We start from the raw sequence: 23,884 nt of genomic DNA on the forward strand, positions 1-23,884 counted from the left end.
ACTAAAAAGAAATATTTAAATCTTCTTGAAAATGCCTTACCAATTAATTGTGAGTCTCCTTGGCTCTGAATTGTGTATCTCCTTGGCTATGATGATCAGTGAGTCTTCTGTGCTTCTTTTGCCGCCATAATCAAAGGTACCAAACTCGCAAGAGGCTTTGCCAATCGCAGGAACGGATGCTAAAATAAAACAGAGAGAAAGAAACACTTATTCAAGTTCTGGTAATTACAGAAACCAAGAAGCAAAATTCATCTTCTATAAATTTATGAGATGTTGTAAATGTACGTGATGGAACATGCTTTGCTAGCATATGTCGATGGCAAACGTTGCAGTTGTTGGTCAGTTCGCTAAAAGACGAGGTATTCACTTTGTTTTGAAAATAAATACTTCCTTGAATGGGAAAAGTTCTGTTGGGATTGCCTTTGTAAGAAAAACAATATCCACCATTAAATGTTTTGAGTGTCCAACCTCCAAACAATGTCCACTAACAAAGGGCCAGAAGCAGTCAAGGTGAAGAGATCCCAAGAGAAGGGAAAATGGTGAGTAAGAACTGACCCTCCCCCCCCCACTTCCCTAGAGAAGAGTGAGAGTTGGATGCGGAACAAAGGACAGCTGGTGTTGGGGAAAGCTACTAAATGAGTCAGTGTGCCTCTCCGGACTGGTTGGACCCCTTCAGGCTTTCAGCAAGGGACTTTGTTAATAGGACTTGTGTGTGTCCATTTTGCCAGAAAAGACCCTCATTTCTAGAGATCAGCCATCCAGACTTGTTGAAGTGAATGCACGTTATTCAAAATAGTAGATGTTTGGAAGTTGTCTTGGTTTGGATGAAGAACTCTCCATTGCAGTACTAACTGGAGAATCGACAGATGGCTTTGGCCCAACACAAAAACGGAGATGATCACAGCGAGAGAATGCACATGATACATCTTCATAATGTAAGCTTGTATTGATTGATTGGTTTTACGGCATATCAACCTATGTGGTCATTTAATGCCGGAGGAGTCCTTTTTTTTTCTTTTTTTTAACTATTTTTTATGGGGGGGGGGGACTTTTTCAGCCTTTCCTCCCTTTTTTTATAAAATTGAACTAAGAAATTAAATGTTGCATTTATACATGGATGTGTATATTTGGGTGACTTTAAATTTCCTTAAATTTTCTTATATAAATTTACTTTCCTTGTAATTTTCTTATATAAATTTACTTTCCTTGTATGTCTCACTGAAAGCTGGATGACATCATAATACATCACATCATTAATAGTTAACAATCAATCAATAGTTAACAGCATCTATGTCCCTATTTAGTCATCTCTCTACGAAAGCACACTTAAATATATGGCCAGTCTTTTAATATGGTGTATATTAAGCTTCCCAAAAAGGAGCACTGTGGATTGAGACAATAATAAAAATTGCCCCAGTCTAGGAGGGTCTCTTCCTCGTAGACAGATAAAAATGAAATGTTAGAACAGATATTACACTTTGTTCCTCATCAAAAGGCTGAATGTTAATATCATTGAAAATGCAATTTTGATTTGATTATATGAAGTTTTCTTTTTTTAAATTATCAAAAAAACAGAGAGAGAGAGAGAGAGAGAGAGAGAGAGAGAGAGAGAGGGAGAGGGAGAGAGAGAGAGAGAGGGAGAGAGAGAGAGGGAGAGAGAGAGAGAGAGAGAGAGAGAGAGAGAGAGAGAGAGAGAGAGAGAGAAAGAAATAGTAATTAAAAATAATTTTTAAATCTTTTATCATTTTCAGGAATATGTTATCTGCTCCGCAGCCGTCTATTTGAAATTGTATACGACTGTGGTGCATCTGCACTTAAAAAAATTTGCATAAACAGTATAGAACCACCGCCTTGGTCAGAATATTGTACACTTGGAAACAATTCAGAGATATGTATAAAAGAAGTACATACTCTTCATCAAACACACCTGTCATATTTTTTTATGGAAATCACCCCCAGACAAGGTATGAAGCCACTTGATGTAAAGAAAAAAAAAAAAAAAAAAGTACTACTTCAAGGTCAAAAACCAGTCAATAATAATTGTGAGATGGATAGAGTCAGAAAACAACAATTCGTCCCTTCTTTCTGCTTCGTCAGGAATATTGCTCGTGGAATATGAGAACTAAATAAGAAAATAAGAAAACTAAAAGTTACAAGGCTGCCAAAAGTAAACTCAAGGTTTGCTTTCTACTATCCTTAATATGCTGAATGTCTTGTTTTTTTGAAGTGCCGACATCTAGCAACTGATTTTGTAAAGAGCCACAAAATTAGTCATTATCTCAAAGGGAGTTGGTTGCAATTTCAATTTTTTGTGATATTTGTAAGCATTAGGTTACACAGTGGAATTATTGGTAGTTTCAGAAAAGATAACTAATTTGTGTGCAAACAGTTTAAGAAAATCGAGATGAATGAGAGAACTCAGATGTGGAGAAACTTACGAGACCTTACTTCTCCACACGCAAAATTTATCTTCTATAAATTTATGAGACATTGTAAATGTGTGTGATGAAACATGTTTTGGTAGCGTATGTCGATGGCAAACGTTGCAGTTGTTTGTCAGTTCGCTAGAAGACGAGGTATTCTTTTTGTTTTGAAATGGAGAACCTTAGGGTAAACACGATTATCGCCCTTCAACTTTGGTAACACCATGCCTTGCCACCAGGGGGCGACACAGCCCGTCTGGCATCTTTCTTTCTCTTTTCACTGGACCCCAGGACAATGCAGATGTGACAGAAACAACTTCCTGGTTCTGAACTCTCAAAGAATATTGAGGCCTAAATGCAAGTAACGTTACTCGTTCATCTTTCGCTACAAACTCTTATGAACTTTAATTTGTAATTAAATGTAAATAAATCTACATTTATTTGTTATCATATATCGGTGTCTTCATTGTGCAACCTTTGCTTCACTCACCTACCTTACAACATGGAGGATGAGAGCACAACCACAATAATAGGCTATCCTGTCCTCTACAAAGTAATTGGATGGCAAAGCTGTTGAGAAGTTTTATTACCTTCGTGATAGCATTAGAGCAAAGAATGGAGCATGTGCTACTGTGATTGCAAAAGTTAGAAATGGATGGAGTGAGTTTAGAGAATGTCTTATTAAACAACAGTATAATCTAGTCTATCATCAGGCAGTGTGATGGTGTATGGAAGTGAAACCTGGTGTTGCATGGAGAGAAATTATATGAGTATGATACAAGGGATATGTAATGTGAGGCTGTGTGACAAGCTACCTCTGAGATCATCAGATCTAAGCCTAACTCTTAACAGCATAGAAATATCTGTGGAGTAGCATAGACTTTGATGGTATAACCATCTGAAAGAATAGATGAGACTTCTTGAGTTAGTAGATGTAGAACAGTTGAAGTAGCAGGTCCAGTTGACAGGGAAAAGTCGATACAAACACGAGGGAGAGAGAGTAATAAGAAAGAGGAATAAATAAAGATCTGGCCAGATATAGGTTAGCTTGCAAGTCTTTTTCTAAAAAGTCAGCATGTAAAGCAAACATTATGAGAGCAACAGTCCAGAGCAACTTTTTGATTGCTAGATGTCTAACACGCATGGACATATAAAAGATCAGAAATCAGCACGACTCCCATAACTTTTGTGAACATTTTTTTTTGCATTCATAAATGCTGAAGCTGTAAACAAACTGCCTGCATCATTTGCTGCGGAATCACTGGTTCTTTTGAAAATGTGTTTCCAGAAATTCACCAAAACTACACTTAATGCCTTCATTCCATGTACATTTGATAGTTTGCAGTTTTACAGAATATTATACACAATGATTTCATTATTACCAAATATTTCAATCAAAGGAAAAAAATAGAAATATTTAAAGTGAATAAAAATAATGATTATGTATCTTATTGTTTTAATAGAAATGTTTTTCTTTATTTTTCATCTGTCTGCATTCAACAGGTATTCATTTAGCAAGGTAAATACATTTGGAATATTTGTATTAGCGGTTCATTTTTTTAATGTTGAAAAAAAAAAAAAAACGAAAAAAACATTACAAATAATTCATTAAAACAGATATAAAAAGGCATTAAGTTTAAAAGTTTTCAAGTTTTTGTTATAATTTAATGATTTTTTAAAAAGTATTTCATTAAAACAAAAAATATAAAAAAGGCAATAATTTCTTTTTGTTATAATTGAATGATATTCAAAGTATTTCAAAATTCAAAGTTACCTTGTTTTAGCACAATTGACCCTACATTGCCACAAAAGATATTAGGTGGCTTCAGTGATTAATTTAGTTTAACAGGATATCAATCCGTTTATGTCTAAAGTTCTCTAGGTGTTCCTGTTTGTATACGCATACAGTTAAAGTGAGGTTTTTGGGTTTATCTTTATTTGTGGTTGGCAGGTTTAGTTCACTACATTTTCTGGTATAGACATGAAAAGGCTATAATATTATGTATTTTAACTTTATCAAAATAACACTTTCCCATTTTTAATGCTGTGTAAATAATGTTGGATGTGGGCAAAGTCACCATATTCTATCAGGATATGTTCGACTTCATTTTGTCTGACAAGCTAAGCATTTGGATAGTTGTCACATTGGTAATATTTCCACCCAATGAAAGAAATCATGGTTTTATTTTTAATAATTTGAAAAACATTTTATAACATCATAATTTGACAATACACTTTACAAAAGTTAGTTAAAAATTTTTTTTTTTTTTTACATCATGGGTCCTTGTAGAATTTGTAACATGGACTCATGACATATTAGTAAACAGCATTAGTTAACAATTAATTCTAAGTGATGGTCTTCTATAGCTTAAATGTTAAATTTTTATAAGGTGATAACTAAAAACATAAATTAACGCTTCTACTCGGTTATAATAAGATAAGATAGGATAAGAACAATCTACATCATTAGATTAATAAAAATAAGAAAATTCTGTAGAGATTCCCAGGTTTAATGTAACAAATTCTCAATTTCGATTATAAGGTTACAAAATTTGAAAAGATGCACCTGAAGATGGATGGACGTTACACGGGCCGAAACATAAATAACAACCATGATGAAAATAATAGTTTGAATAATCACTATTAACCATGGCTAATTATCTCCCTTTGATCTGTATAGTTTTTTTTCTCGATAATGAAACCACTAATTCTGGTACTTAAAAGTATGTACGCACACATGTGTAAATATGTCTGACATTGATTGGCTTAATATTGATTGATGCAATAAAATTTTAAATAATTACATTTTCTAATATTTTCCCCAACCTTTAACAATAAAGAAAAAAGTTTCTTCCTCTAAATAGTAATAAAAAATATAAAATTAAAAATATAATTTGAATTTTTCCTCTGACTACACTCTTATCCGTCTGCAAGTATCATATTTTTAGAATGACAGCTATCTTGACTTGCATTCCGTTTGATGATATCAATTTTGCTTTCCTTTTGAGAAGGGATGGATTCTCAAATTTATTATTAAAAGATATATTCCACCATCCAGGTATTTTATTAATGTCTAGCATTAAGTCTCATAATTAATAATTTTATGACCAACAGAAATATTAAAATCGACACCAAATTCAGAATACTACGAAAATGTGGTCCGTTTATCTTCTATAAATTTATGAGACAACTATTGTGAGTGTTGGACAATCACCAACAGTACAAGGAAGAGACTATAGGCAACTTATATATTCTGGATAGAAAAGACCAATCAAGAAGTACTGGAAATGGCAAACACAGAAAGGTCTCTAATAAGGAGAGTATGAAAAAGACAGATGAAGTTCATAGCCCATGTCGACAGAAAAAGCAGAATAGAACACATTAGTTTGATGAGAAAGACTGAGGGTAAATGAAGCAGAGAATGACAATGAAAAACATATGAACAGTCTCAACACTTGGGCAGCATCAAAAGTCATGAGCAACAATGAATTCATGAATACCTTAAGGAAGTGAGATAGCCATAGCCATCAATACCTGTATTTCAATGAATGTGAAAGATGAAAAATAAATAGATGTGAAGATTCATAACCGAAATATTGTCTTCAATTGCTTTTGTTTAGACCCTCTTTCTCCATTCAGTTTTCTTTTGCATTGCTATCAGCCTTCATAAATACCTACTGACGTCAGGTAGATATGTTTAAATGATACAGTGTTGTGTTTTGGGCCATAATTTTGTCTATACCTAGTAATCTTAAACAAAAATTCATATTACAAATATTATATACTAGCAGGGGACCTTGATGTTGCCCGGGATTGAATGATGATCAATGGATATTTCACTCATATTTATTGCCATTAAAAATCGATGAAATAGCCCATTTTTTTTATCAAATTGATTGCCTACTCTTGTTGGTGGCCCACACGGTGCACCTGGAGGAAGCTTTACATGCCTCCTTACAGTGACTTAGTTCACAATACATTGTAGTCTACATTGCACTGTAGAGAACCTACTGTTGATTTTATAAAAACATGACTTGAATTAAAGTTTAAAATGCAAAAGCCAAGTATCATGCTTCGATTGTGCTCTAAACAGAAAGTTATTTCAAATGCACTCCTATCATATCAAAGAGCCTACTGTTGATTTTATATCCCTGACCTTACTGCTTATGTAGTGATAATGGCTTGAATTTTAGTTTAAACTGGCATCTAAGCTTCAGCCTCTGTCCCATCGACGAAATGTTGCATCCCTCTGCCTTTTCTACAAGTATTTTAGTGGTGAATGCTCTGACGAACTACAATCACTTGTGCCCCCACGACGTGAGCACCCTCGACAAACCCGACAGGCTGCTAAATCCCACCCCCACACTGTAGAGATCCCTAGATGTAAAAGATCTTTTTACTCCAATAGTTTCTTCCCCAGAACCGCTAGACTCTGGAATTCCATTCCAGGTCCCTGCTTCCCCAACAGTACTGACGTGCAGAAGTTCAAGTGTAACATGAACCGACACCTTGCTGCCCAAATCCCTACATAGTACCCCAGTAGTGTTGCCCCTGATAGTAGCCCCCTACACCAAAGTGGCAATTTGCCTTGTTTGGGGTGAAAATGTAAAAAAAAAATAAAATAAATAAATAAAATAAAAAGTATCATGGTGCAATTGCACTTTAAACAGAAAGCCTATCAAAGAACATTGCCATGCACATAAAATACCTTTGTGTGAAATTTCATAAAAATCAGTCCAGCCAATTTAAAGTTCATAGGTAAGTCACACAAAGTTTCTTTTATATAACAGTAAAGATAAATTTAGCATTTGTGGAGTAAGTAAGTTCCCCTTCCCTCAATACTTTCACAGAATGAAAAAAAAAATCTAAAATGAGAAGTGATTGGTTATTAAAAACAAACAAGAAACCAATCACAAAACTGTTAAGGAAATAATAAAATCCATATTTACCTTCAATAAATCAGATGCAGAAGCTCTCTTATCTACATCAACTTCTAAACATTTGTCTAAGAAATCCTGGAAGACTGGCGACAATTTATCCTTTTCTTTGATTTCTGGTTTTCCATTTGTTGCTATCAAGTACAACGCCTGGAGACGGCAGAGGCAAATAGAAAAACAGACAGAAAAAAATAATTGAGTTTCAATATTTTCACTTAAGATTTAGAAAGGTATTGATAAATGACAAAAAATTGTTTTAATAAATTTAGTTCTTGTAATACAAAGAATAAAAAAAAAAAAAAATGAAGTCAAACAAAGAAAAGGATGCTTGTTCAGACTCATCCCTCCCCCATGAAAAAAAAAACAGAATGAAGGAAAATATACCCATGACAGTAATAAAATATTATACACCAAAAATCATGTAAACTGATTATGTGTGTAATTTTATTTTTAAACAATAAAATCAAATGTTATGGTTAAATAACAAGCAAAGATCATATTATGCCATCTTGAAAACATTCTGATGGAACAAGGGAGTTAACTCCAAATAATCCAATTTTGTGAGGTTTTAGAAAGTCATTATTAACATGGGGGAGGAGGGGGGCACCTAAAAAGATTTTCTTTAAAAAAAAAAAATACTTGATTAATTTCCAAGATTACTAGTGTATAATATTTTCCATCATAGGTACATAAATCATACATTTTTTTTTATTCATGGAGGGGTGAAAAAATTCTGAACAAGCTCCATATTTTTTTTTTTTTAAATAAAGATTGAAAAATAACTAAAAAAAGAAAAATAGGAAACTGAAAGATGAAAGAGAAAAGATATGACAGAGAAAGAAAGGAAAAGAATGAAATGAAATGAATAAAAAGATAAAAAGGAAAAATGGAAAGTTAAACAATTTGTTACTTATTAAATATGAAACTGAGAAACATGAAAGAAGAGTTACAACAAAGGAGGAAAGGAAATGCAGAAAGAAAAAAAGAAAAGAGGAAAAACAAAAAAATAAACTAAAAAAGAAATGGAGAAAAAGATTAAAAAAAAAAAAAAAGGAAAAATGGAAAATAAAACAATGTTAATTATTATTTTTTGTAAGATTCATTTATGTTTGTTTACAGATGTTTTATGAAACAAAGTAAACTTTAATAAAAGATGCTTTATTTTCAATATAAAAACACAAGTTATAATTTCTTACCCTCAGAGGATTTTCATTTAAATAAGGAGGTTCTCCTTCAATCATTTCAATTGCCATAATTCCTAAACTCCAAATATCAACTTTTGGACCATACTGTTTCCTATTCAGAAAAAGAGAATTACATCAGAAAATATTTGGTAACAACAAATTCAAATGGAACAACACAAATCGTTATACAAAATTGTATGTTACTCTCTATTCTATCAAGTAGGACTTTATTCAATGCAAGAGAACATGATGCTTGTGCAGTATAATTTCAAATAAATGCACTTGAGGTAAAAACATTACATACTTATGTATCATGTCAAAATTAGCAAGAGATTCCAAAAATTAGGAAAAAAAATGACCGAGTAGAAAAAAAATTATCAAATTATACAGTTTTATTATATTTGTTAATATTCCAATAGTACGACCAATTCCATATGAGAAACTGACTTATCTCCCTTGCTTTCAGTTAAAATCTGCTATTTCAAAATAAAAAATGGCAGCTATGTATTTTTGTAAAAAAAAAAAAATGGCAGCTATGTATTTTTGTAAAAAAAACAAAACAAAAAAAAAACGTTCTAGCAGATAATTATAATGTTTGGCATTTTTACTAATTTCAATGGAACATTCAGTATAGAAAAGTGCTTTTACTTAAAATGTATTTTTTCATACAGCACAAACAGTAAGAACACAAAAATCAGACTTATGATAGAACTTTTTTTAATAAAACAACTTCATTCTGATAACATTCTCTATTCAAAATCAAGTTTACGTGGAGAAAAAGTTTTGTTTTAAATTTTCATGATGCTTTTCTTGGCACACTTAGCTCCATGCGTCTTTTTATTCATATATCACAATGAAATAACAATCTTGGAAGCCTCCTTCCAATATGGCACTCTTTGCCACACATTTCTATCTCTATAAAACATTTAAAAAAAAAATTAAAACCCAAACTTATTTTCTTAACTATTTCAAGAGCCATCTAATATTAGACACTAAAGAAACAAGATTCTCTGAATTTCAATTTTGTCTTAAGCTTTAAGCCTTAAATTTTAGACATTTTCTAGAATCAAAATGGATTTTGATAAAAAATTGAGATAAGAATTCAAAACATAAGATTTAGTATTATGATATTTTGATTTTAATCTATGTAAAGAGATAAAAGTGGCAAAAAATGTTCTGGGTAGGAGGGGGTGGGATTTAATCCATACTGAAACAGGTATCCTTCTGTTCATCTAACACACACACAGATTAAAAAGAAAAGACAAGGATTTATGTAGTCCAATCTTATTTTCTTAACTGACCTTGTAACTACTTCAGGAGCCATCCAATATGGGGTTCCCACCATAGTTGATCGTTTACTTTGTTCAGGAGATAATTGTGCACAAAACCCAAAATCAGCTGAAAATAGAAAAGACAAACTGTCATTATCAAAGAATAATAAAAAAAAATCTACGTAATAATACACTTGCACCTCCATTTGTATGTACATTATTAACTTCCACAGCCATTTTAAACAAATAACATTATCCAACCACATCATATTTGGTTTCACATTTATCTTACATGCTGACATGTATTCAAACATTAAAAAATTAAATATCTGGTGTCACTAGGTGTAAAAAATTTAAAAAAATAAATAAACTGTTTCAAAATCGAATGTAACATCAAAATATTAACTCTAAGATATTGTTTGAGTAAATATTTCATTTTAAATAAAACTCACTTATCTATTGAATGAAAAGATTTAACATGTGTGAATGTATTTTTCTAATTCAACGTTGTAATAATTACAGAAGATTAAAAATTACAAAAGTAAAAACATTGAAAGATATGATTTCACTAACTATTGAAATCGTATCTCATTTTAAATAAAGAATTAACGTTCAAAACCCAAAACCAGACATTTTATATTAATCAGATTAATTTAATCAATTTAATATTTTAATTTTAAATAATTATTAATTACAAAATATTCATTTTCTATATTTTGTATATCCTAAATATTCTGTGCACCCTTCCCTTCAAATTGGACCTGATGGTTGGGTTAGAATACGTCATGGATCCAAAATTTGATGCAAGTGATTCACAATTTCTTTCTTGAATTGAAAGCAGTGTTTAATTTCAGAAGAGTTTCCGATGGGTAACTGTTCTGTACAAGTCCTGAACTTTATAATTTTGCAGGCAAAGAGCAAAAAAGATCTTTTTCGTGTTGACATGAAAAATTATTTGCTGGAATGCTAAAAGAGTCCATATTTTTATGGAGCAATTCTGGTTTCTGATTGGTTGCTAGCAAAACGTGGCTCCATTTGATTCTTCAGTTCCTATCATCAGTTTCTATACCTTCCAACTTTCGGTGATCATACCCTCCTCACTATATTAAAAATATTGCAACACACTTGTCATGCATTCTTCAAATTTAACCACCGGTATGAAAAACGTACATGGCAGGAACATAAAAATATCAAGGTTTCCTGTAATTTCCAAATTATTGTTATTTAGAAATTCAATTAATAAAACACCAAAAAAAAACAAAAAAAAAACAAAAGAATAAAAAAAGAAAGAATCAACAGACAAAAAAGCAGAAAAGAATCAGACAAAAAAGCAGAAAAGAATCATCAGACAAAAAACAAAAAAGAATCAGACAAAAAACAAAAAAGAATCAGACAAAAAACAAAAAAGAATCAGACAGAAAACAAAAAAGAATCAACAGACAAAAAACAAGAATCAACAGACAAAAAAACAGAAAAGAATCAACAGACAAAAAAGCAGTAAAGAATCAACAGACAAAAAAGCAGTAAAGAATCAACAGACAAAAAAGCAGTAAAGAATCAACAGACAAAAAAGCAGTAAAGAATCAACAGACAAAAAAGCAGTAAAGAATCAACAGACAAAAAAGCAGTAAAGAATCAACAGACAAAAAAGCAGTAAAGAATCAACAGACAAAAAAGCAGTAAAGAATCAACAGACAAAAAAGCAGTAAAGAATCAACAGACAAAAAAGCAGTAAAGAATCAGACAAAAAAGCAGTAAAGAATCAGACAAAAAACAGAAAAGAATCAGACAAAAAACAGAAAAGAATCAGACAAAAAACAGAAAAGAATCAGACAAAAAACAGAAAAGAATCAGACAAAAAACAGAAAAGAATCAGACAAAAAACAGAAAAGAATCAGACAAAAAACAGAAAAGAATCAACGAACAAAAAACAGAAAAGAATCAACGAACAAAAAACAAAAGAATCAACAAAAAAAAAGAATCAACGAAAAAGAATAAAAAAAACCAAAATAATCAACAAAAAAAAAAACAAAAAAAAGAAAAAAACAAAAAACAGAAAAAAATCCAAAAAAACAAGAATAAACAAAAAAACAGAACCAACGAAAAACAAAAAAGAATCAATGAACAGAAAACAAGAATTAACAAACAAAAAAAAACAAAAGAATCAACAAACAAAAACAGAAAAGAATCAACGGACAAAAAAAACAAAAGAATCAACAAACAAAAAAAACAGAAAAGAATCAACAAACAAAAAAACAGAAAAGAATCAACAAACAAAAAAACAGAAAACAATCAACAAACAAAAAAACAGAAAACAATCAACAAAAAAAACAGAAAACAATCAACAAACAAAAAACAGAAAACAATCAACAAACAAAAAAACAGAAAACAATCAACAAACAAAAAAACAGAAAACAATCAACAAAAAAACAAAATCGAACAAAAAACAGAAAGAATCAACAAACAAAAAAAACAAAAGAATCAACAAAAAAAAAAACAAAAGAATCAACAAACAAAACAGAAAAGAATCAACAAACAAAACAGAAAAGAATCAACAAACAAAACAGAAAAGAATCAACAAACAAAACAGAAAAGAATCAACAAAAACAGAAAAGAATCAACAAAAACAGAAAAGAATCAACAAACAAAACAGAAAAGAATCAACAAACAAAACAGAAAAGAATCAACAAACAAAAAAAAACAGAAAAGAATCAACAAACAAAAAAAAACCAGAAAAGAATCAACAAACAAAAAAAACAGAAGAATCAACAAACAAAAAAATAGAAAAGAATCAACGAACAAAAACAAAAAACCCACAAGAGAATAAAAAAAAAGCAGAAGAGAATCAATTAAAAAAAAAAAGCAGAAGAAAATCAATTAAAAAAAAAAAAAAGCAGAAGAGAATCAATTAAAAAAAAAAAAGCAGAAGAGAATCAATTAAAAAAAAAAAAAGCAGAAGAGAATCAATTAAAAAAAAAAAAGCAGAAGAGAATCAACAAAAAACAAAAAAAAAGCAGAAGAGAATCAACAAAAAACCAAAAAAAAAAAACCCAGAAGAGAATCAACAAAAAACAAAGAAACAAGAGAATCAATAAACAAAAAAAACGGAAGAGAATCTGTAACACATTGCGTTGCAATCACTACCATCATTTTTTTTTTTAGATTTACATTTCAGTCAAAAATTCATAAACAGCAACATCTTTTAAAGCATTCGTCTTGCATCTTGCATAATTAAAAAAATAAACAAGACTATACTTACTCAACTTCACGCTACCATCCATACCAAGTAAAATATTATCACTTTTAATGTCCCTATGAATCACTTGATTTTCATGTAAAAATTCTAAGGCTTGCAAACACTGAAAATAGAGAAATTGTATTGTTACAACAAAAACAAGTAGTAAACAACAAAAGTTTATAGTAATCCACTATAATAATACAAGTTATTTCATTGTTCCAACTTTAGAGTTGGAGTTGATGCACTAACTACTGCAAAGTCATCCTCCCCACAAAAACTACCTTTGAATGACTAATTTTAATTATGCTTTAATTTTAAATTTTGCTAAATAATTGAACACTCCAGAACCCCAGCAGAGTGCTCAATTATTAAGCAAAATTCAATAATAAAAGCATATATATATATATATATATATATATATATATATATATATATATATTGTGCCGTAACCCATAAATGGATTATGTAATTAATTCAATTTCGGGCCAACGAGAAATATATCATTTTTTTGTTATTTTATTATTTTACCAAAGGCAAATGAACATAGTTTCAAAAAGAGAGAAAAAGACTGGGAGAAAGAGAGAGGTGAGAAAAGCCTTTTGACATGCAAGCTAGCAAGATGACCGGGTCATTTGATCAGAAACCCATCGACTTGTGCGGGTTGCTAGGCAACGAAGAATAAAAGAAAGGGCTAAGAAACATACTGAAGAGAGGAAGAGAGAGAAAAAAAAAGAGGAAGAAAGACCTTTTGGTACAGGACGGAGACTTTTGGCCGGCGCGCCACGGTATGCGCATGTGGAAAATTTTCCACCGCGTCACCCAGCGACAGATGAATGAAGATGTGGATAGCCCCTCCCCTTCACCAACAGCGAAAGAAACAAAGTAATGCCTGGGAGGAACTCTATACCAACGGCGAGAGAAAAAAAATAATGCTTGGTAGAACAAGCTGGCGTTGTTGGAATACGGGTGTTAATTTCACGAACACAGGAGACGGGATATTCCAAGAATAACCTAAAACATTGGATGGATATGATAAAGGAACACCGCATGCTGTGAACTGTTGCCCGAGGCGAATAAAATGAAGGTTAAAGTTCGCTTTGAAAGTTGAAAGAATAAAAAAATAAGAGAAAAGAAGCATAAAAAGACCGTGAGTTACCTCTCTCTCATGTATTTAAGTCAACAAGTTCATATTGCCATTGTTTCGTTTGGCTGATACATTTTTTTGTTTTGATATATTTCTCGTTGGCATCTTCGAATAGTAAACAAAAATATCCCTCCATCTTTATAATTAGTTCTTTTTTTATTTTCACTTAATTGCATTATTCCTCCCCTACCATAGTTAGTTCATTGTTTTATAATAAAATTTAATTTTGAAAATATTACCATTGCGTGTCGTGTTTTCTGTTATTTTCATACGCTGTTCGTCCTCTATTGTATATTTTTGGTTTTGAAAGTGTCTCCCCATATTTTTATTTCAGCGAGGTGTACCGAACCCAGGGCCTACGTGTTTTAATGTTCATTGTATTTCATGAATGTCTTATTATTATTATTTTTATTATGAACTCACAAATGTATTGTTATTATTGTTTGTTTGCATTAATAATAATAATGGAATTCGTAATAATATATATATATATATATATATATATATATATATATATATATTAGAGAAGATGAGGACACCATTGGTACTGTCCGTTTCAAATTCAAATAAATGAGACCTATAGTTGGTCTCATCAGCCTCTGTTTATGCCTCATAGGAAAATCTGATTTTTCTAAGAATGGATACTAAAAAGAAACCGAATGGAAGATACAAACAAAAACAAATAACCAGCGATTCTTTCGTACCTCTCGTCCCACGGCTGCAATCTGCCCTTCGTCCATACACGTCTCTGTAACTACATCAGTTAATGAACCTCCTGCAAGATATTCCATAACCACCTACAAGCACACAAAAAAAAAAAAAAAAAAAAAAAAAAAAAATAAAAAATAAAACAAAAAATAAGTTGTAGATTTTTACAAAGAAATTACATCTGTTTGAAAAGCACATCAGATCATATATATAAACATAAATGCAATGGTAACGGTAAAACTTAAATGGAAGAAACGGAATTATTCAATTAGTTTATACTCCTAAATAAAATAAATTAATTAAAAAATAATAAAAACTCTAGCAATCTATATATGCTATATGGGTTACACATTTGTTAATTCAGGTCCTTTCTTTCTCTTCAACAATCTGTCTTTTTCTGAATAATAGCAGCTGCTAGAGAATATAAGAGGGAGAGCAAAAATAAGAGATAAACAGCGGATTTACTGAATGTTGGTTTCTTCATTCCCCCGCAAATATTTGCTGTTTTTCTCCCTTTACTATCATGTTTTTAAATTCAGATGAACATATCTCAAACAAAAATTTGTTGATCGAAATAAGCACCATCAGAATTAACACATTTTTGCCAATGCAAAACAACTGTATTTATGCCAATAATATAAAAATTTTGCGTTCTAGTGGCGATACTATTGCTTAGGTTTTTGAAGCATTTCTCATGCAGAAAGTTGTCAAGATGTTTGAAAAAGTGATGGTCGGTAGGTGAGAGGTTTGGAGTGTATGGCAAATGAGGCAGAGTTTCGTAGCCCATATCCTTCAACTTCAGCAGGGTCAGTTTAGCAACGTGCAGTCAGGTATTGTCGTGGAGGACAATTGGGCCTTTTCAATTGACTAATGTTGGGTGGTGTTGTTGAAATTTCTGATGCATTTCATCCATTTGTTGACAGTACTTTTCTGCAGTAATGGTTTCGTTTGCATTAAAAAAAACTAATGGATGAAATTGGTCACAGACCACCAAACAGTCAGCATGACCTTCTTTTGGTGCAACTCTAGTTTAGAGAAATGTGGAGCTTTATTAGCATCTAACTACTGAGCTGAGCGTCACCGATTGCTGTAAAGAACCAACTTTTCATTGCAAGTCACAACCCGGTCAAGAAACGGATCATTCTTGCTGCGTAAAAGGGATGATGACACTTCATAACAGCGTTTCTTTTGGTTGTCGTTCAATTCATAAGGCATGTATCTGGATCCTGATTTGATTCAAATTCCCACCTTAAGTCAGGATTTTATCAAAAAAATGGCTTGTTGGGGCAAAATATTCAATAAAAACTATGTTGCATGATTGAAACTACTGGTCTTATCTTGCCCACAAGGACCCATGGCATAATGGATAAAGTACTAGGTAAAATTCAGTTCTAACTAGCACTCTTCTGGAGGTTGAAGGTTCAATCTTCAGCGCAGGTGATACCAAGAATACAATTACGAATTACATGGTTGATGTAACGAGAACATGTTACCCCCGTGGATTAAACAAGCCAAGCATACAATGTCCCCCTTCACGAGGGAAAAATTTACTTTCACCATAACTAATGTTTGTGCAAAATTTCCAAAAAATTAAAGATGTGGTTATTGAGAAAAGTGCAAACAAATGAACAGACGAATGGGAGTGAATCCCTCGTTTGTCGGGGGACCAATAAAGGATTCTGTTTGAAATTCCATGCAGAGTCCCAAATTCAACAAAAAGATTTTCGAGCCTGACAAAATACACCTGAAAGAAGGTTGTAGGTTGCATATCGGACGAAATGTTGAAGATAACAGCCAAGATGAGAAAAGTAGTCCAAAGAATACAAATTTGCAATCCTTATCTCAAAGGTTTAGAAGCATAAAAAGCCATGTTCTTGTGTTAATGTTTTTGTTCTCACTTGTTACCTGGTGCTCCTATTTTTATACTTGTTACCTATACGTTCTGTTGGATTATTGCCTCTTTAGTATACCTCGCACATATTTTCAGAACATGTAAAAGTCTACAAAGGATACCCATTAAATAACTAAGTCAATAATCCAATCAAGCAGAAAGAAAATTCTATTCACGGACTTACCCAAAGTTCTTCACCGACCAAATAACTATCCAAATAATTTACGATGTTTGCATTCTGGTTTTCCCTCATGACCAAAATTTCATTAATGATCAATTCTTTTTTCGGCTGTTGTGACAGATTCATAGTTTTAATAGCAACTTCACTTCCAGTCGCAATTTCGATGGCAATGAACACCGTTCCTGATGCTCTGAAAACAAAGAATATACATATATATGTGTAAGAAAGTTTTCAGAAAAGTATCTTCCTTTTTTGACAAGGTTTTTTTCAGAGGCTAGTTGATTGTTATTAATTAATATTTATTAAAATTGTGTCCAAGCTGTCAAAAGTGACATCATACTTTTTTGGTCATTGCCCAGAATTTCCCCAGATATTAAAAAACGAAAATTAAGAAAAATATATGTAATGTATGCACGTGATGGAATAAAAAAAAATGTCATATTCTAAAAATTATGTAAATTGAACAAGCAGTTTTATTTTTAAAATAAGAAAATAAAATTTTATGAGTAAGAGAGGAACGACTGTCATGTTACCATTTTGAAAATAATCTCAAGAAACAAGGGAGATAACTTATAAGAAGGAAGAAACAAGGGAGATAATTCAAACTTATAAGATTTTGGTTTTAATGTCTATGAATTCCAATTAATCGCATGAAAATGATTTTCTTTATAAAATAAAATTATTTGATCAATTTATGTGATTTTTGGAGTATATTTTTTTCATGAAGTGTATCATACAGATTTTTCTTTATTTTTGTTTTAAAATATGGGGGAAATTCTGGATAAGAACCCTTTTTTGCTATTGCTTCTCAACTTTAATTACAACTTTTATAATTAAAGTCACTTGTATAAAACAATAGTTGTGTTTGGAACCAGTACTAATACTTCAATTTAATTGCTGCTTGTTATTATGTTGCTTGGTGTAATAGATAAAATAGATTTTTAGACACACATTTAAAACTACTGCTAATGTTTATGCTGTGTGAATATTTATGAAACTAGTAAAATATTAATTCCAGCAGGGATAAAATTAATTTTCAAAACAGAACAGTTTTAACCCGCTTTTATATTACCTTAAAGAATAAATTAATATATAATGCTACTAAACTTTATATCTAGAACCCTTATTCTAATTTTCATCAAAACCTATTACATGATTTTGAATATAGAAACTGAAATTGAGGGAATGCTGTTTAATTGGCGTCTTATGACTATGGATAAAATTTAATGCAAATCTGAAATATTTTAATTTTCAAATGGGAAGTTTTGCTTATATTGTGCCCCCTAAAACCCCTTGCAAAATATTCCAAAGAAACTGAAATTTAGAGAATATTTAATCATTGATGATCCAATACATATTGCTGTTGTAAAGTTTAATAAAGGATTTTTAACATCTTTTACAAAACTAAACTAAATATTGCCCACATTTAGACCTTTACATGAAGTAGCTGTGTTGCATTCCAAAATTCATAACGATCGGTTAAGTAATTTAGAAGTGAATCCTATATATACAAATACAGAACATGTTATTCGATCTCTTTTCCATTTTATTTTTTTTTATATACATACATTGTAGGCAATTTATTATATAATTAAACTGAGGAGGGGAGGTCATATCTTACACAACAATATTAAACAACCACAATAGATTTGATATGATTTGAACTCCACCAAACTGATCTCATAATCAAAATTGGCATCCATTTGACCAATCACACATTCCTCTTGATTTGTTGAAGATAAACTTATATCCATCTACGGATGGTGAGAAACAGAGGTTGATATCTGTGTTTTGATTTATTAGCTTTCATGGCCAATCACAGGCCACATGGATCTATGAATTATTCTGTTATTAAATATTGGTCAAATAAACCTACTAGTATATAAAAAAGTTCAGAAAACCCCCCAGAAAATGAAAGTGTTAACTTGTTCAACTAGAGGTTAAGATTATTAGATTGTGGGTATTAATGAAAATGGATGACATCACAAGGCTCAAAGAAAGAGAAATGGTTAGCATACAACATGAGAATATTACAAAATATGATTAAATAGCGATTCACAATCTATCCCTGTCTACTCAGCTCAGTGACTGGAACAAAGATCAAATCGAATATACCCCATTTGTCTTCTATCAGTTTTATCATGAGTTAGTCCTTTTGAAAGTAAAAATAAGGAGCTTATATTTCAGGATGAAAAGCGCTCAGTCTAGAAGTATCACTAAGGAGTGTATTCAAGAAGCAGATTAGGTATGGATAATGATCTAAACTGTTTTTTTTAATACTGACAGCAATTTGTTTTCCTGTGTGTATACACATTTATACATTAATATATGCATATATGTGTATGCATACAATTATAATTATGCATTAATTTATTAAACTATCAGTAACCCCCGCTCCCACTTTACTTCTTTCCAAATTTCAAATTAATAATTCTGAATTATATTCCTGTCCGAGTCAAACTGACCTTTTTTTTTTTTACATAGGCAACACCACATTATCAAGGCCAAGAGGCCACTCAAGGATAAGGGTTAAAGAGTGTACAGTAGAAATTGGACAATATAGTAATCATTAGTAATGAAAATTTGGTAAATTTGATAACTTATATGGAACGGCTCATCAAGAACTTATTTACGTTAGACTTGAAGACAACCATATTGTAGTCAGCCGGAAAGCAGGAAAACGGAAGACAATTCCACAGGCGTGCAGTTCTAAGAATGAATGAGGATTCTCTCTCTGTCCCATTTTTCCCACCTTTCTTTCTCACTTCTTCCCTCAATTATATCTATCTCTTTCTCCTCTATCCTTTTGACTGCAATATTTTTTCTTCCTTTCCTGTTCTTATCTCTCTTTTTCTTTTCTCTTACCAACACAATTCCTAATCTTATTTAGAATCTCCATTTTATCACTCCATTTTCATTATCCATTATTAAAAAAAAAAAAAGTTTCATATGAAAAAATTAATTTTCACTTCCCCATGATCTGATGCTTTTCTGGATTTTATCCTGGACATTTATATTTATATTTCTGTTTCATTATGGATTACCAATGGATTTTCAACAAACCCATTTTGGATTTTTCTTATTCTGAATTTTACCGTCTTTCCCATTGGATTTTTTTATCATATCCTTTGTCTACATTTTTCCCCATTTCCTGCTTTTTTAATCTCACTGAATCCCTACAAACTGTCTCTAACTTAGAAATGATCTTTTTTGATGCAAATATGATAAATTTCATATTGTTTCCTTTGATGCATTAAGCTGCAAAATTTATTGCATATTTTGCAAACTTCTTCCCTCTGATGAGAACAATTGCATTCTTCGAAACTCCATGGAATAAGGGGTTTCTTGTTTATTTGTACACCTTGTTGAATAATTAATGTTTTGTACACCTTCCTTGTAAGGTTTATAAGTTTTTTTAAAATTTGAATAAATTTTCAATAACAAGATTTTTACTTTATATATATGCATGTGTGTATATATATATATATATATATATATATATATATATATATATATATATAATGTTTATATCATTTCCTAGATGTAAATCCACTGAAACTACGGTGTTTACCAAAATGTGCTCAAAGACAACACTAATACAGTCACACATATTTGTTTATGGGAAAATATGCTTATTGAATTATATTTCACCATTTATTTATACAAATCCTTTAATTTATGAAGCTCAATGTAACTACAGAGCATATACAAATTAATATATATACAAATTAATATATATATATATAAAATAAAACAAAAGAACATTCACCCTTGGCCAATTTTTTCCATCTTGGTATATTTTCGATTTGGGTCGCCTATAGTTACAATGGTGCGTAGCTTCTCTAATATTTCTTCATCTGTCATTTTCTTTTTCTTCGGCTTTTCTTTCTGACCAGGGGTAGCACCATTTGCTTTCTCATCAGGTTCAATGGGTTTGGTGTACTGCATAATGAAATAGATAGTTAGAAAAAACGAGAAAGGATAGAATTAAAATAAACAAGAATCAATTTTAATCAACATCACTTTGAAAAGATTACTTTCTCATGAATAAAGAAAACACAAAATTCGGGTTTTGAAAAAGAAATAAAATCTCAATATACAATCTTAAATTAGATGTCACATTTTTATATAGAAATAAATCTATCACCAGACCATTAAAAATAGGATACGTGAAAATGATACGATGACTTTTACTTTCTTAAAAAAAATTTTCTTTTAATCGTTTTGTTCTGGCTAGGGAGAAAGCATTCTATCGGATGCCAGACATTCACCTACTATCCTCTTTTTACAAGAGTGAAATATCCAATAATATCAGACAAACATTTTTAGAATGTAAAAACTTTAGAACAGAAAAATAACTAAACAAAAAAGAATAGAAGAAATAAAAAAATATTAAAAATTTTATTGCAAAAGTTTATTTACAAAATTCCTTAAAGACTTGAGGTGGGCATCACCGGGTGTTCATAAGGATATCCAGTGATATCTACTCTAGATTTTGAACAACCAAGGTGATAACTGCTTCATAATAAATTATTCGATAAAAAAAAAAAAAAAAAAAAAAAAAAAAAAAAAAAAAAAAAAAATTAATGTTCAATAAGCCTTCAAATGATACCTTCAATGAAGAATTGTGTGATTAGCACAAAATAAATAACCTGGAATATCAATACATTTTTTTTTTCAGAATGAAACAAGACGATGCCAAACCCATTTGCCAAAATGAGATTATCCGAAAATGCCAATACAAGTAGGCCTTCATTGATCAGGGTCGATCATGGATAAAGCCTCCTTAACTTAATTGACCTGGCTGTCTGCTTGGCTGAAGCAGAACTGCTTGTGGCTGAAGAGATCAATGCAGAAGCGACAGACCCTGTTACAATAATCATAAACATGCGTGACTGTTACAGTCACACGATTACCTGCTCCTCCTTGTGCTTCAATGGTGTTACTAAGATAAAATTTCTGAATAATCTCAAGGACCTGTGACATAATGGATAAAGTAGTAGATAAAATTTAGTTGTAAGCGACACTCTTCTAGAGGTTGAAGGTTCAATCCTTACTGAGAGTCATACAAAGAATACAATTGCAAATTGTACCACTGTGGACTAAATGTCTCACTCGAAATTATGTGTAGATTCATGAATTCGACACAAAAATTTCAGGGATCAACAAGGTACGACTGAAGAATTTTGGAGGTTACATTGGCTGAAAACATTGTGCAAATAAAACTGAAAATGAGAACAGTAGTTCGAATAATCCAATAAAAATTGCCATCCAAATATACATTCTCTCCACATCTGAGTTGTCATTCATCTCTATTGTCTTGTAATTCCTGTGTAAAACCTCACTATCAACTGTCAGCCTACTTATAATTCTCCTTTCTACACGCACTCTTTCTTTGCAGCAATGCTTACCAGCTTCTCTCCTGTTTTCATATGTTGAACAATCATTTGCAATGTTCTTCCAAAACCAAATGTTGATGTCAATTGCTTTCATCTTTCACCTCACATCTTTATAACAGAGATGAAGATGGGTACTAGTGGACCATCTCTCAATACTGAATATCCTTTGAAATGCCACAATACACCTGCCATAATGGAGCAATCTGACAGTGCTTTGTTGTAAATTGAATATTTTCTAGTAACATAAATACTTCTTTTATATAGTATAAGTAATATCTCATCTGATTTGATGGGAGATGACAGTAGTTAGATAGTTAACGATACAGACTGATCACTTGGGTGTCCCAAATTCAAAGCCAGTTTGTTCCACAGAAATCATTTTCACTTAGGATGTTGGCAATCTTCTGTAAGTACCGGATGTATTTCTAGAAATAATTCTGACAAGAAAAAATATCTTCAGATTGATACAATATGATAATGATCTGATTTGCTAAACTTACAATTGATTTTGTTTTATCGGGTCTGGTTGCAATTGGAGGTGGAGGTAATTCTTCTTCTTCTTCAGGGGTTGTTGGTGCAGAACTTTCAATTTTTGTCTGAAATAACCAAGAAACAATTCCATTTTTAAAGCTATAAATGCAATCAAAATGTAAGTTTACTGTAAATAAAATCAAAATTTCATAAATGATGAATTGAACAAAACAAACAAACAAAAACGATTAAAGCAAACAATGTTAAATAGAAAATTGCGTTCAATGATTAAACTTTGTATAAAAAGGATGAAACTAATATGAAATTGGTGCAGCAATTTTTTGAGAATTAAAGTTTATTATAAGATACAAGTGCTGCAACAGATTTTCTGGCAATTTATGGTCTGGCACCTCTTTTAATCCCAATAAAAATCACAAGAGAACTTGATAATCCTGTTACCATCAGATTAATTTACTGACCAAATAGATGACTCTCTTTATTACACTTTATCTGCAGTTGGTATTCACTCTTTATTTGGAGATTATATTGTATTTTACTTAATTTTAAATTTTCTCAAATAGAAATATTTTTCTTTTAAAGAAATAGATGTAGGTGCAACTCAGATTGTCCCAGAACTAATGGTCCAGTATTTGATTTAACCCAGACAGAATCACAAGGGTACTTGATAATCACCTAAGGTGCCCCCTACTGGAGTATGCTGATGAGGTTGGCCAAGCATTTTTTGCAGACCAAAATGCTCTTACTCTAGAGCACTGGCTCTTTAATCCCATTTTGACCCTTACCTCACATCATTCCACCGTGGGAGGGAGATAAATATTAGTGCGCCATCAATTTGTTTACATTGCACCTGCTGTTGGTAGTCTCCCTTTATTTCAAGATTATATCATATTTTGTTTAAATATAACCCTGATTGTGGTACCACAGGTAAATTCAAGCGACAACTGTTGTGTTAAATTTATTTCTATCAAGTTTAAGTTTCTTATGTTGATAAAATATCATTATGGTTAAAATGGATT

At 31.3% G+C, this 23,884-nt stretch overlaps 1 protein-coding gene across 4 annotated transcripts in view; it reads right to left on the reverse strand.

The window, feature by feature from the left end:
• Positions 1-23,884, reverse strand: part of LOC145287858 (serine/threonine-protein kinase PAK 3-like) — a 268,674-nt gene that overhangs the window by 7,658 nt on the left and 237,132 nt on the right. For all 4 annotated transcript variants that reach the window (XM_080135740.1, XM_080135741.1, XM_080135739.1 and 1 more), the window contains 9 exons: positions 22,877-22,972; positions 20,747-20,919; positions 16,981-17,167; positions 14,902-14,994; positions 13,075-13,174; positions 9,846-9,942; positions 8,557-8,656; positions 7,373-7,510; positions 41-179 (listed from right to left, as the gene is read on the reverse strand). In XM_080135740.1, coding sequence (XP_079991866.1) covers positions 96-179; positions 7,373-7,510; positions 8,557-8,656; positions 9,846-9,942; positions 13,075-13,174; positions 14,902-14,994; positions 16,981-17,167; positions 20,747-20,919; positions 22,877-22,972 — 1,068 coding nt within the window. In that variant the 3' untranslated portion in view covers positions 41-95. The remainder of the gene's footprint in view (positions 1-40; positions 180-7,372; positions 7,511-8,556; positions 8,657-9,845; positions 9,943-13,074; positions 13,175-14,901; positions 14,995-16,980; positions 17,168-20,746; positions 20,920-22,876; positions 22,973-23,884) is intronic.

The sequence above is a fragment of the Euprymna scolopes genome, chromosome 11 (genome assembly GCF_053919585.1).
Source record: "Euprymna scolopes isolate OS-2025 chromosome 11, ASM5391958v1, whole genome shotgun sequence".
Lineage (NCBI taxonomy): Eukaryota > Metazoa > Mollusca > Cephalopoda > Sepiida > Sepiolidae > Euprymna > Euprymna scolopes.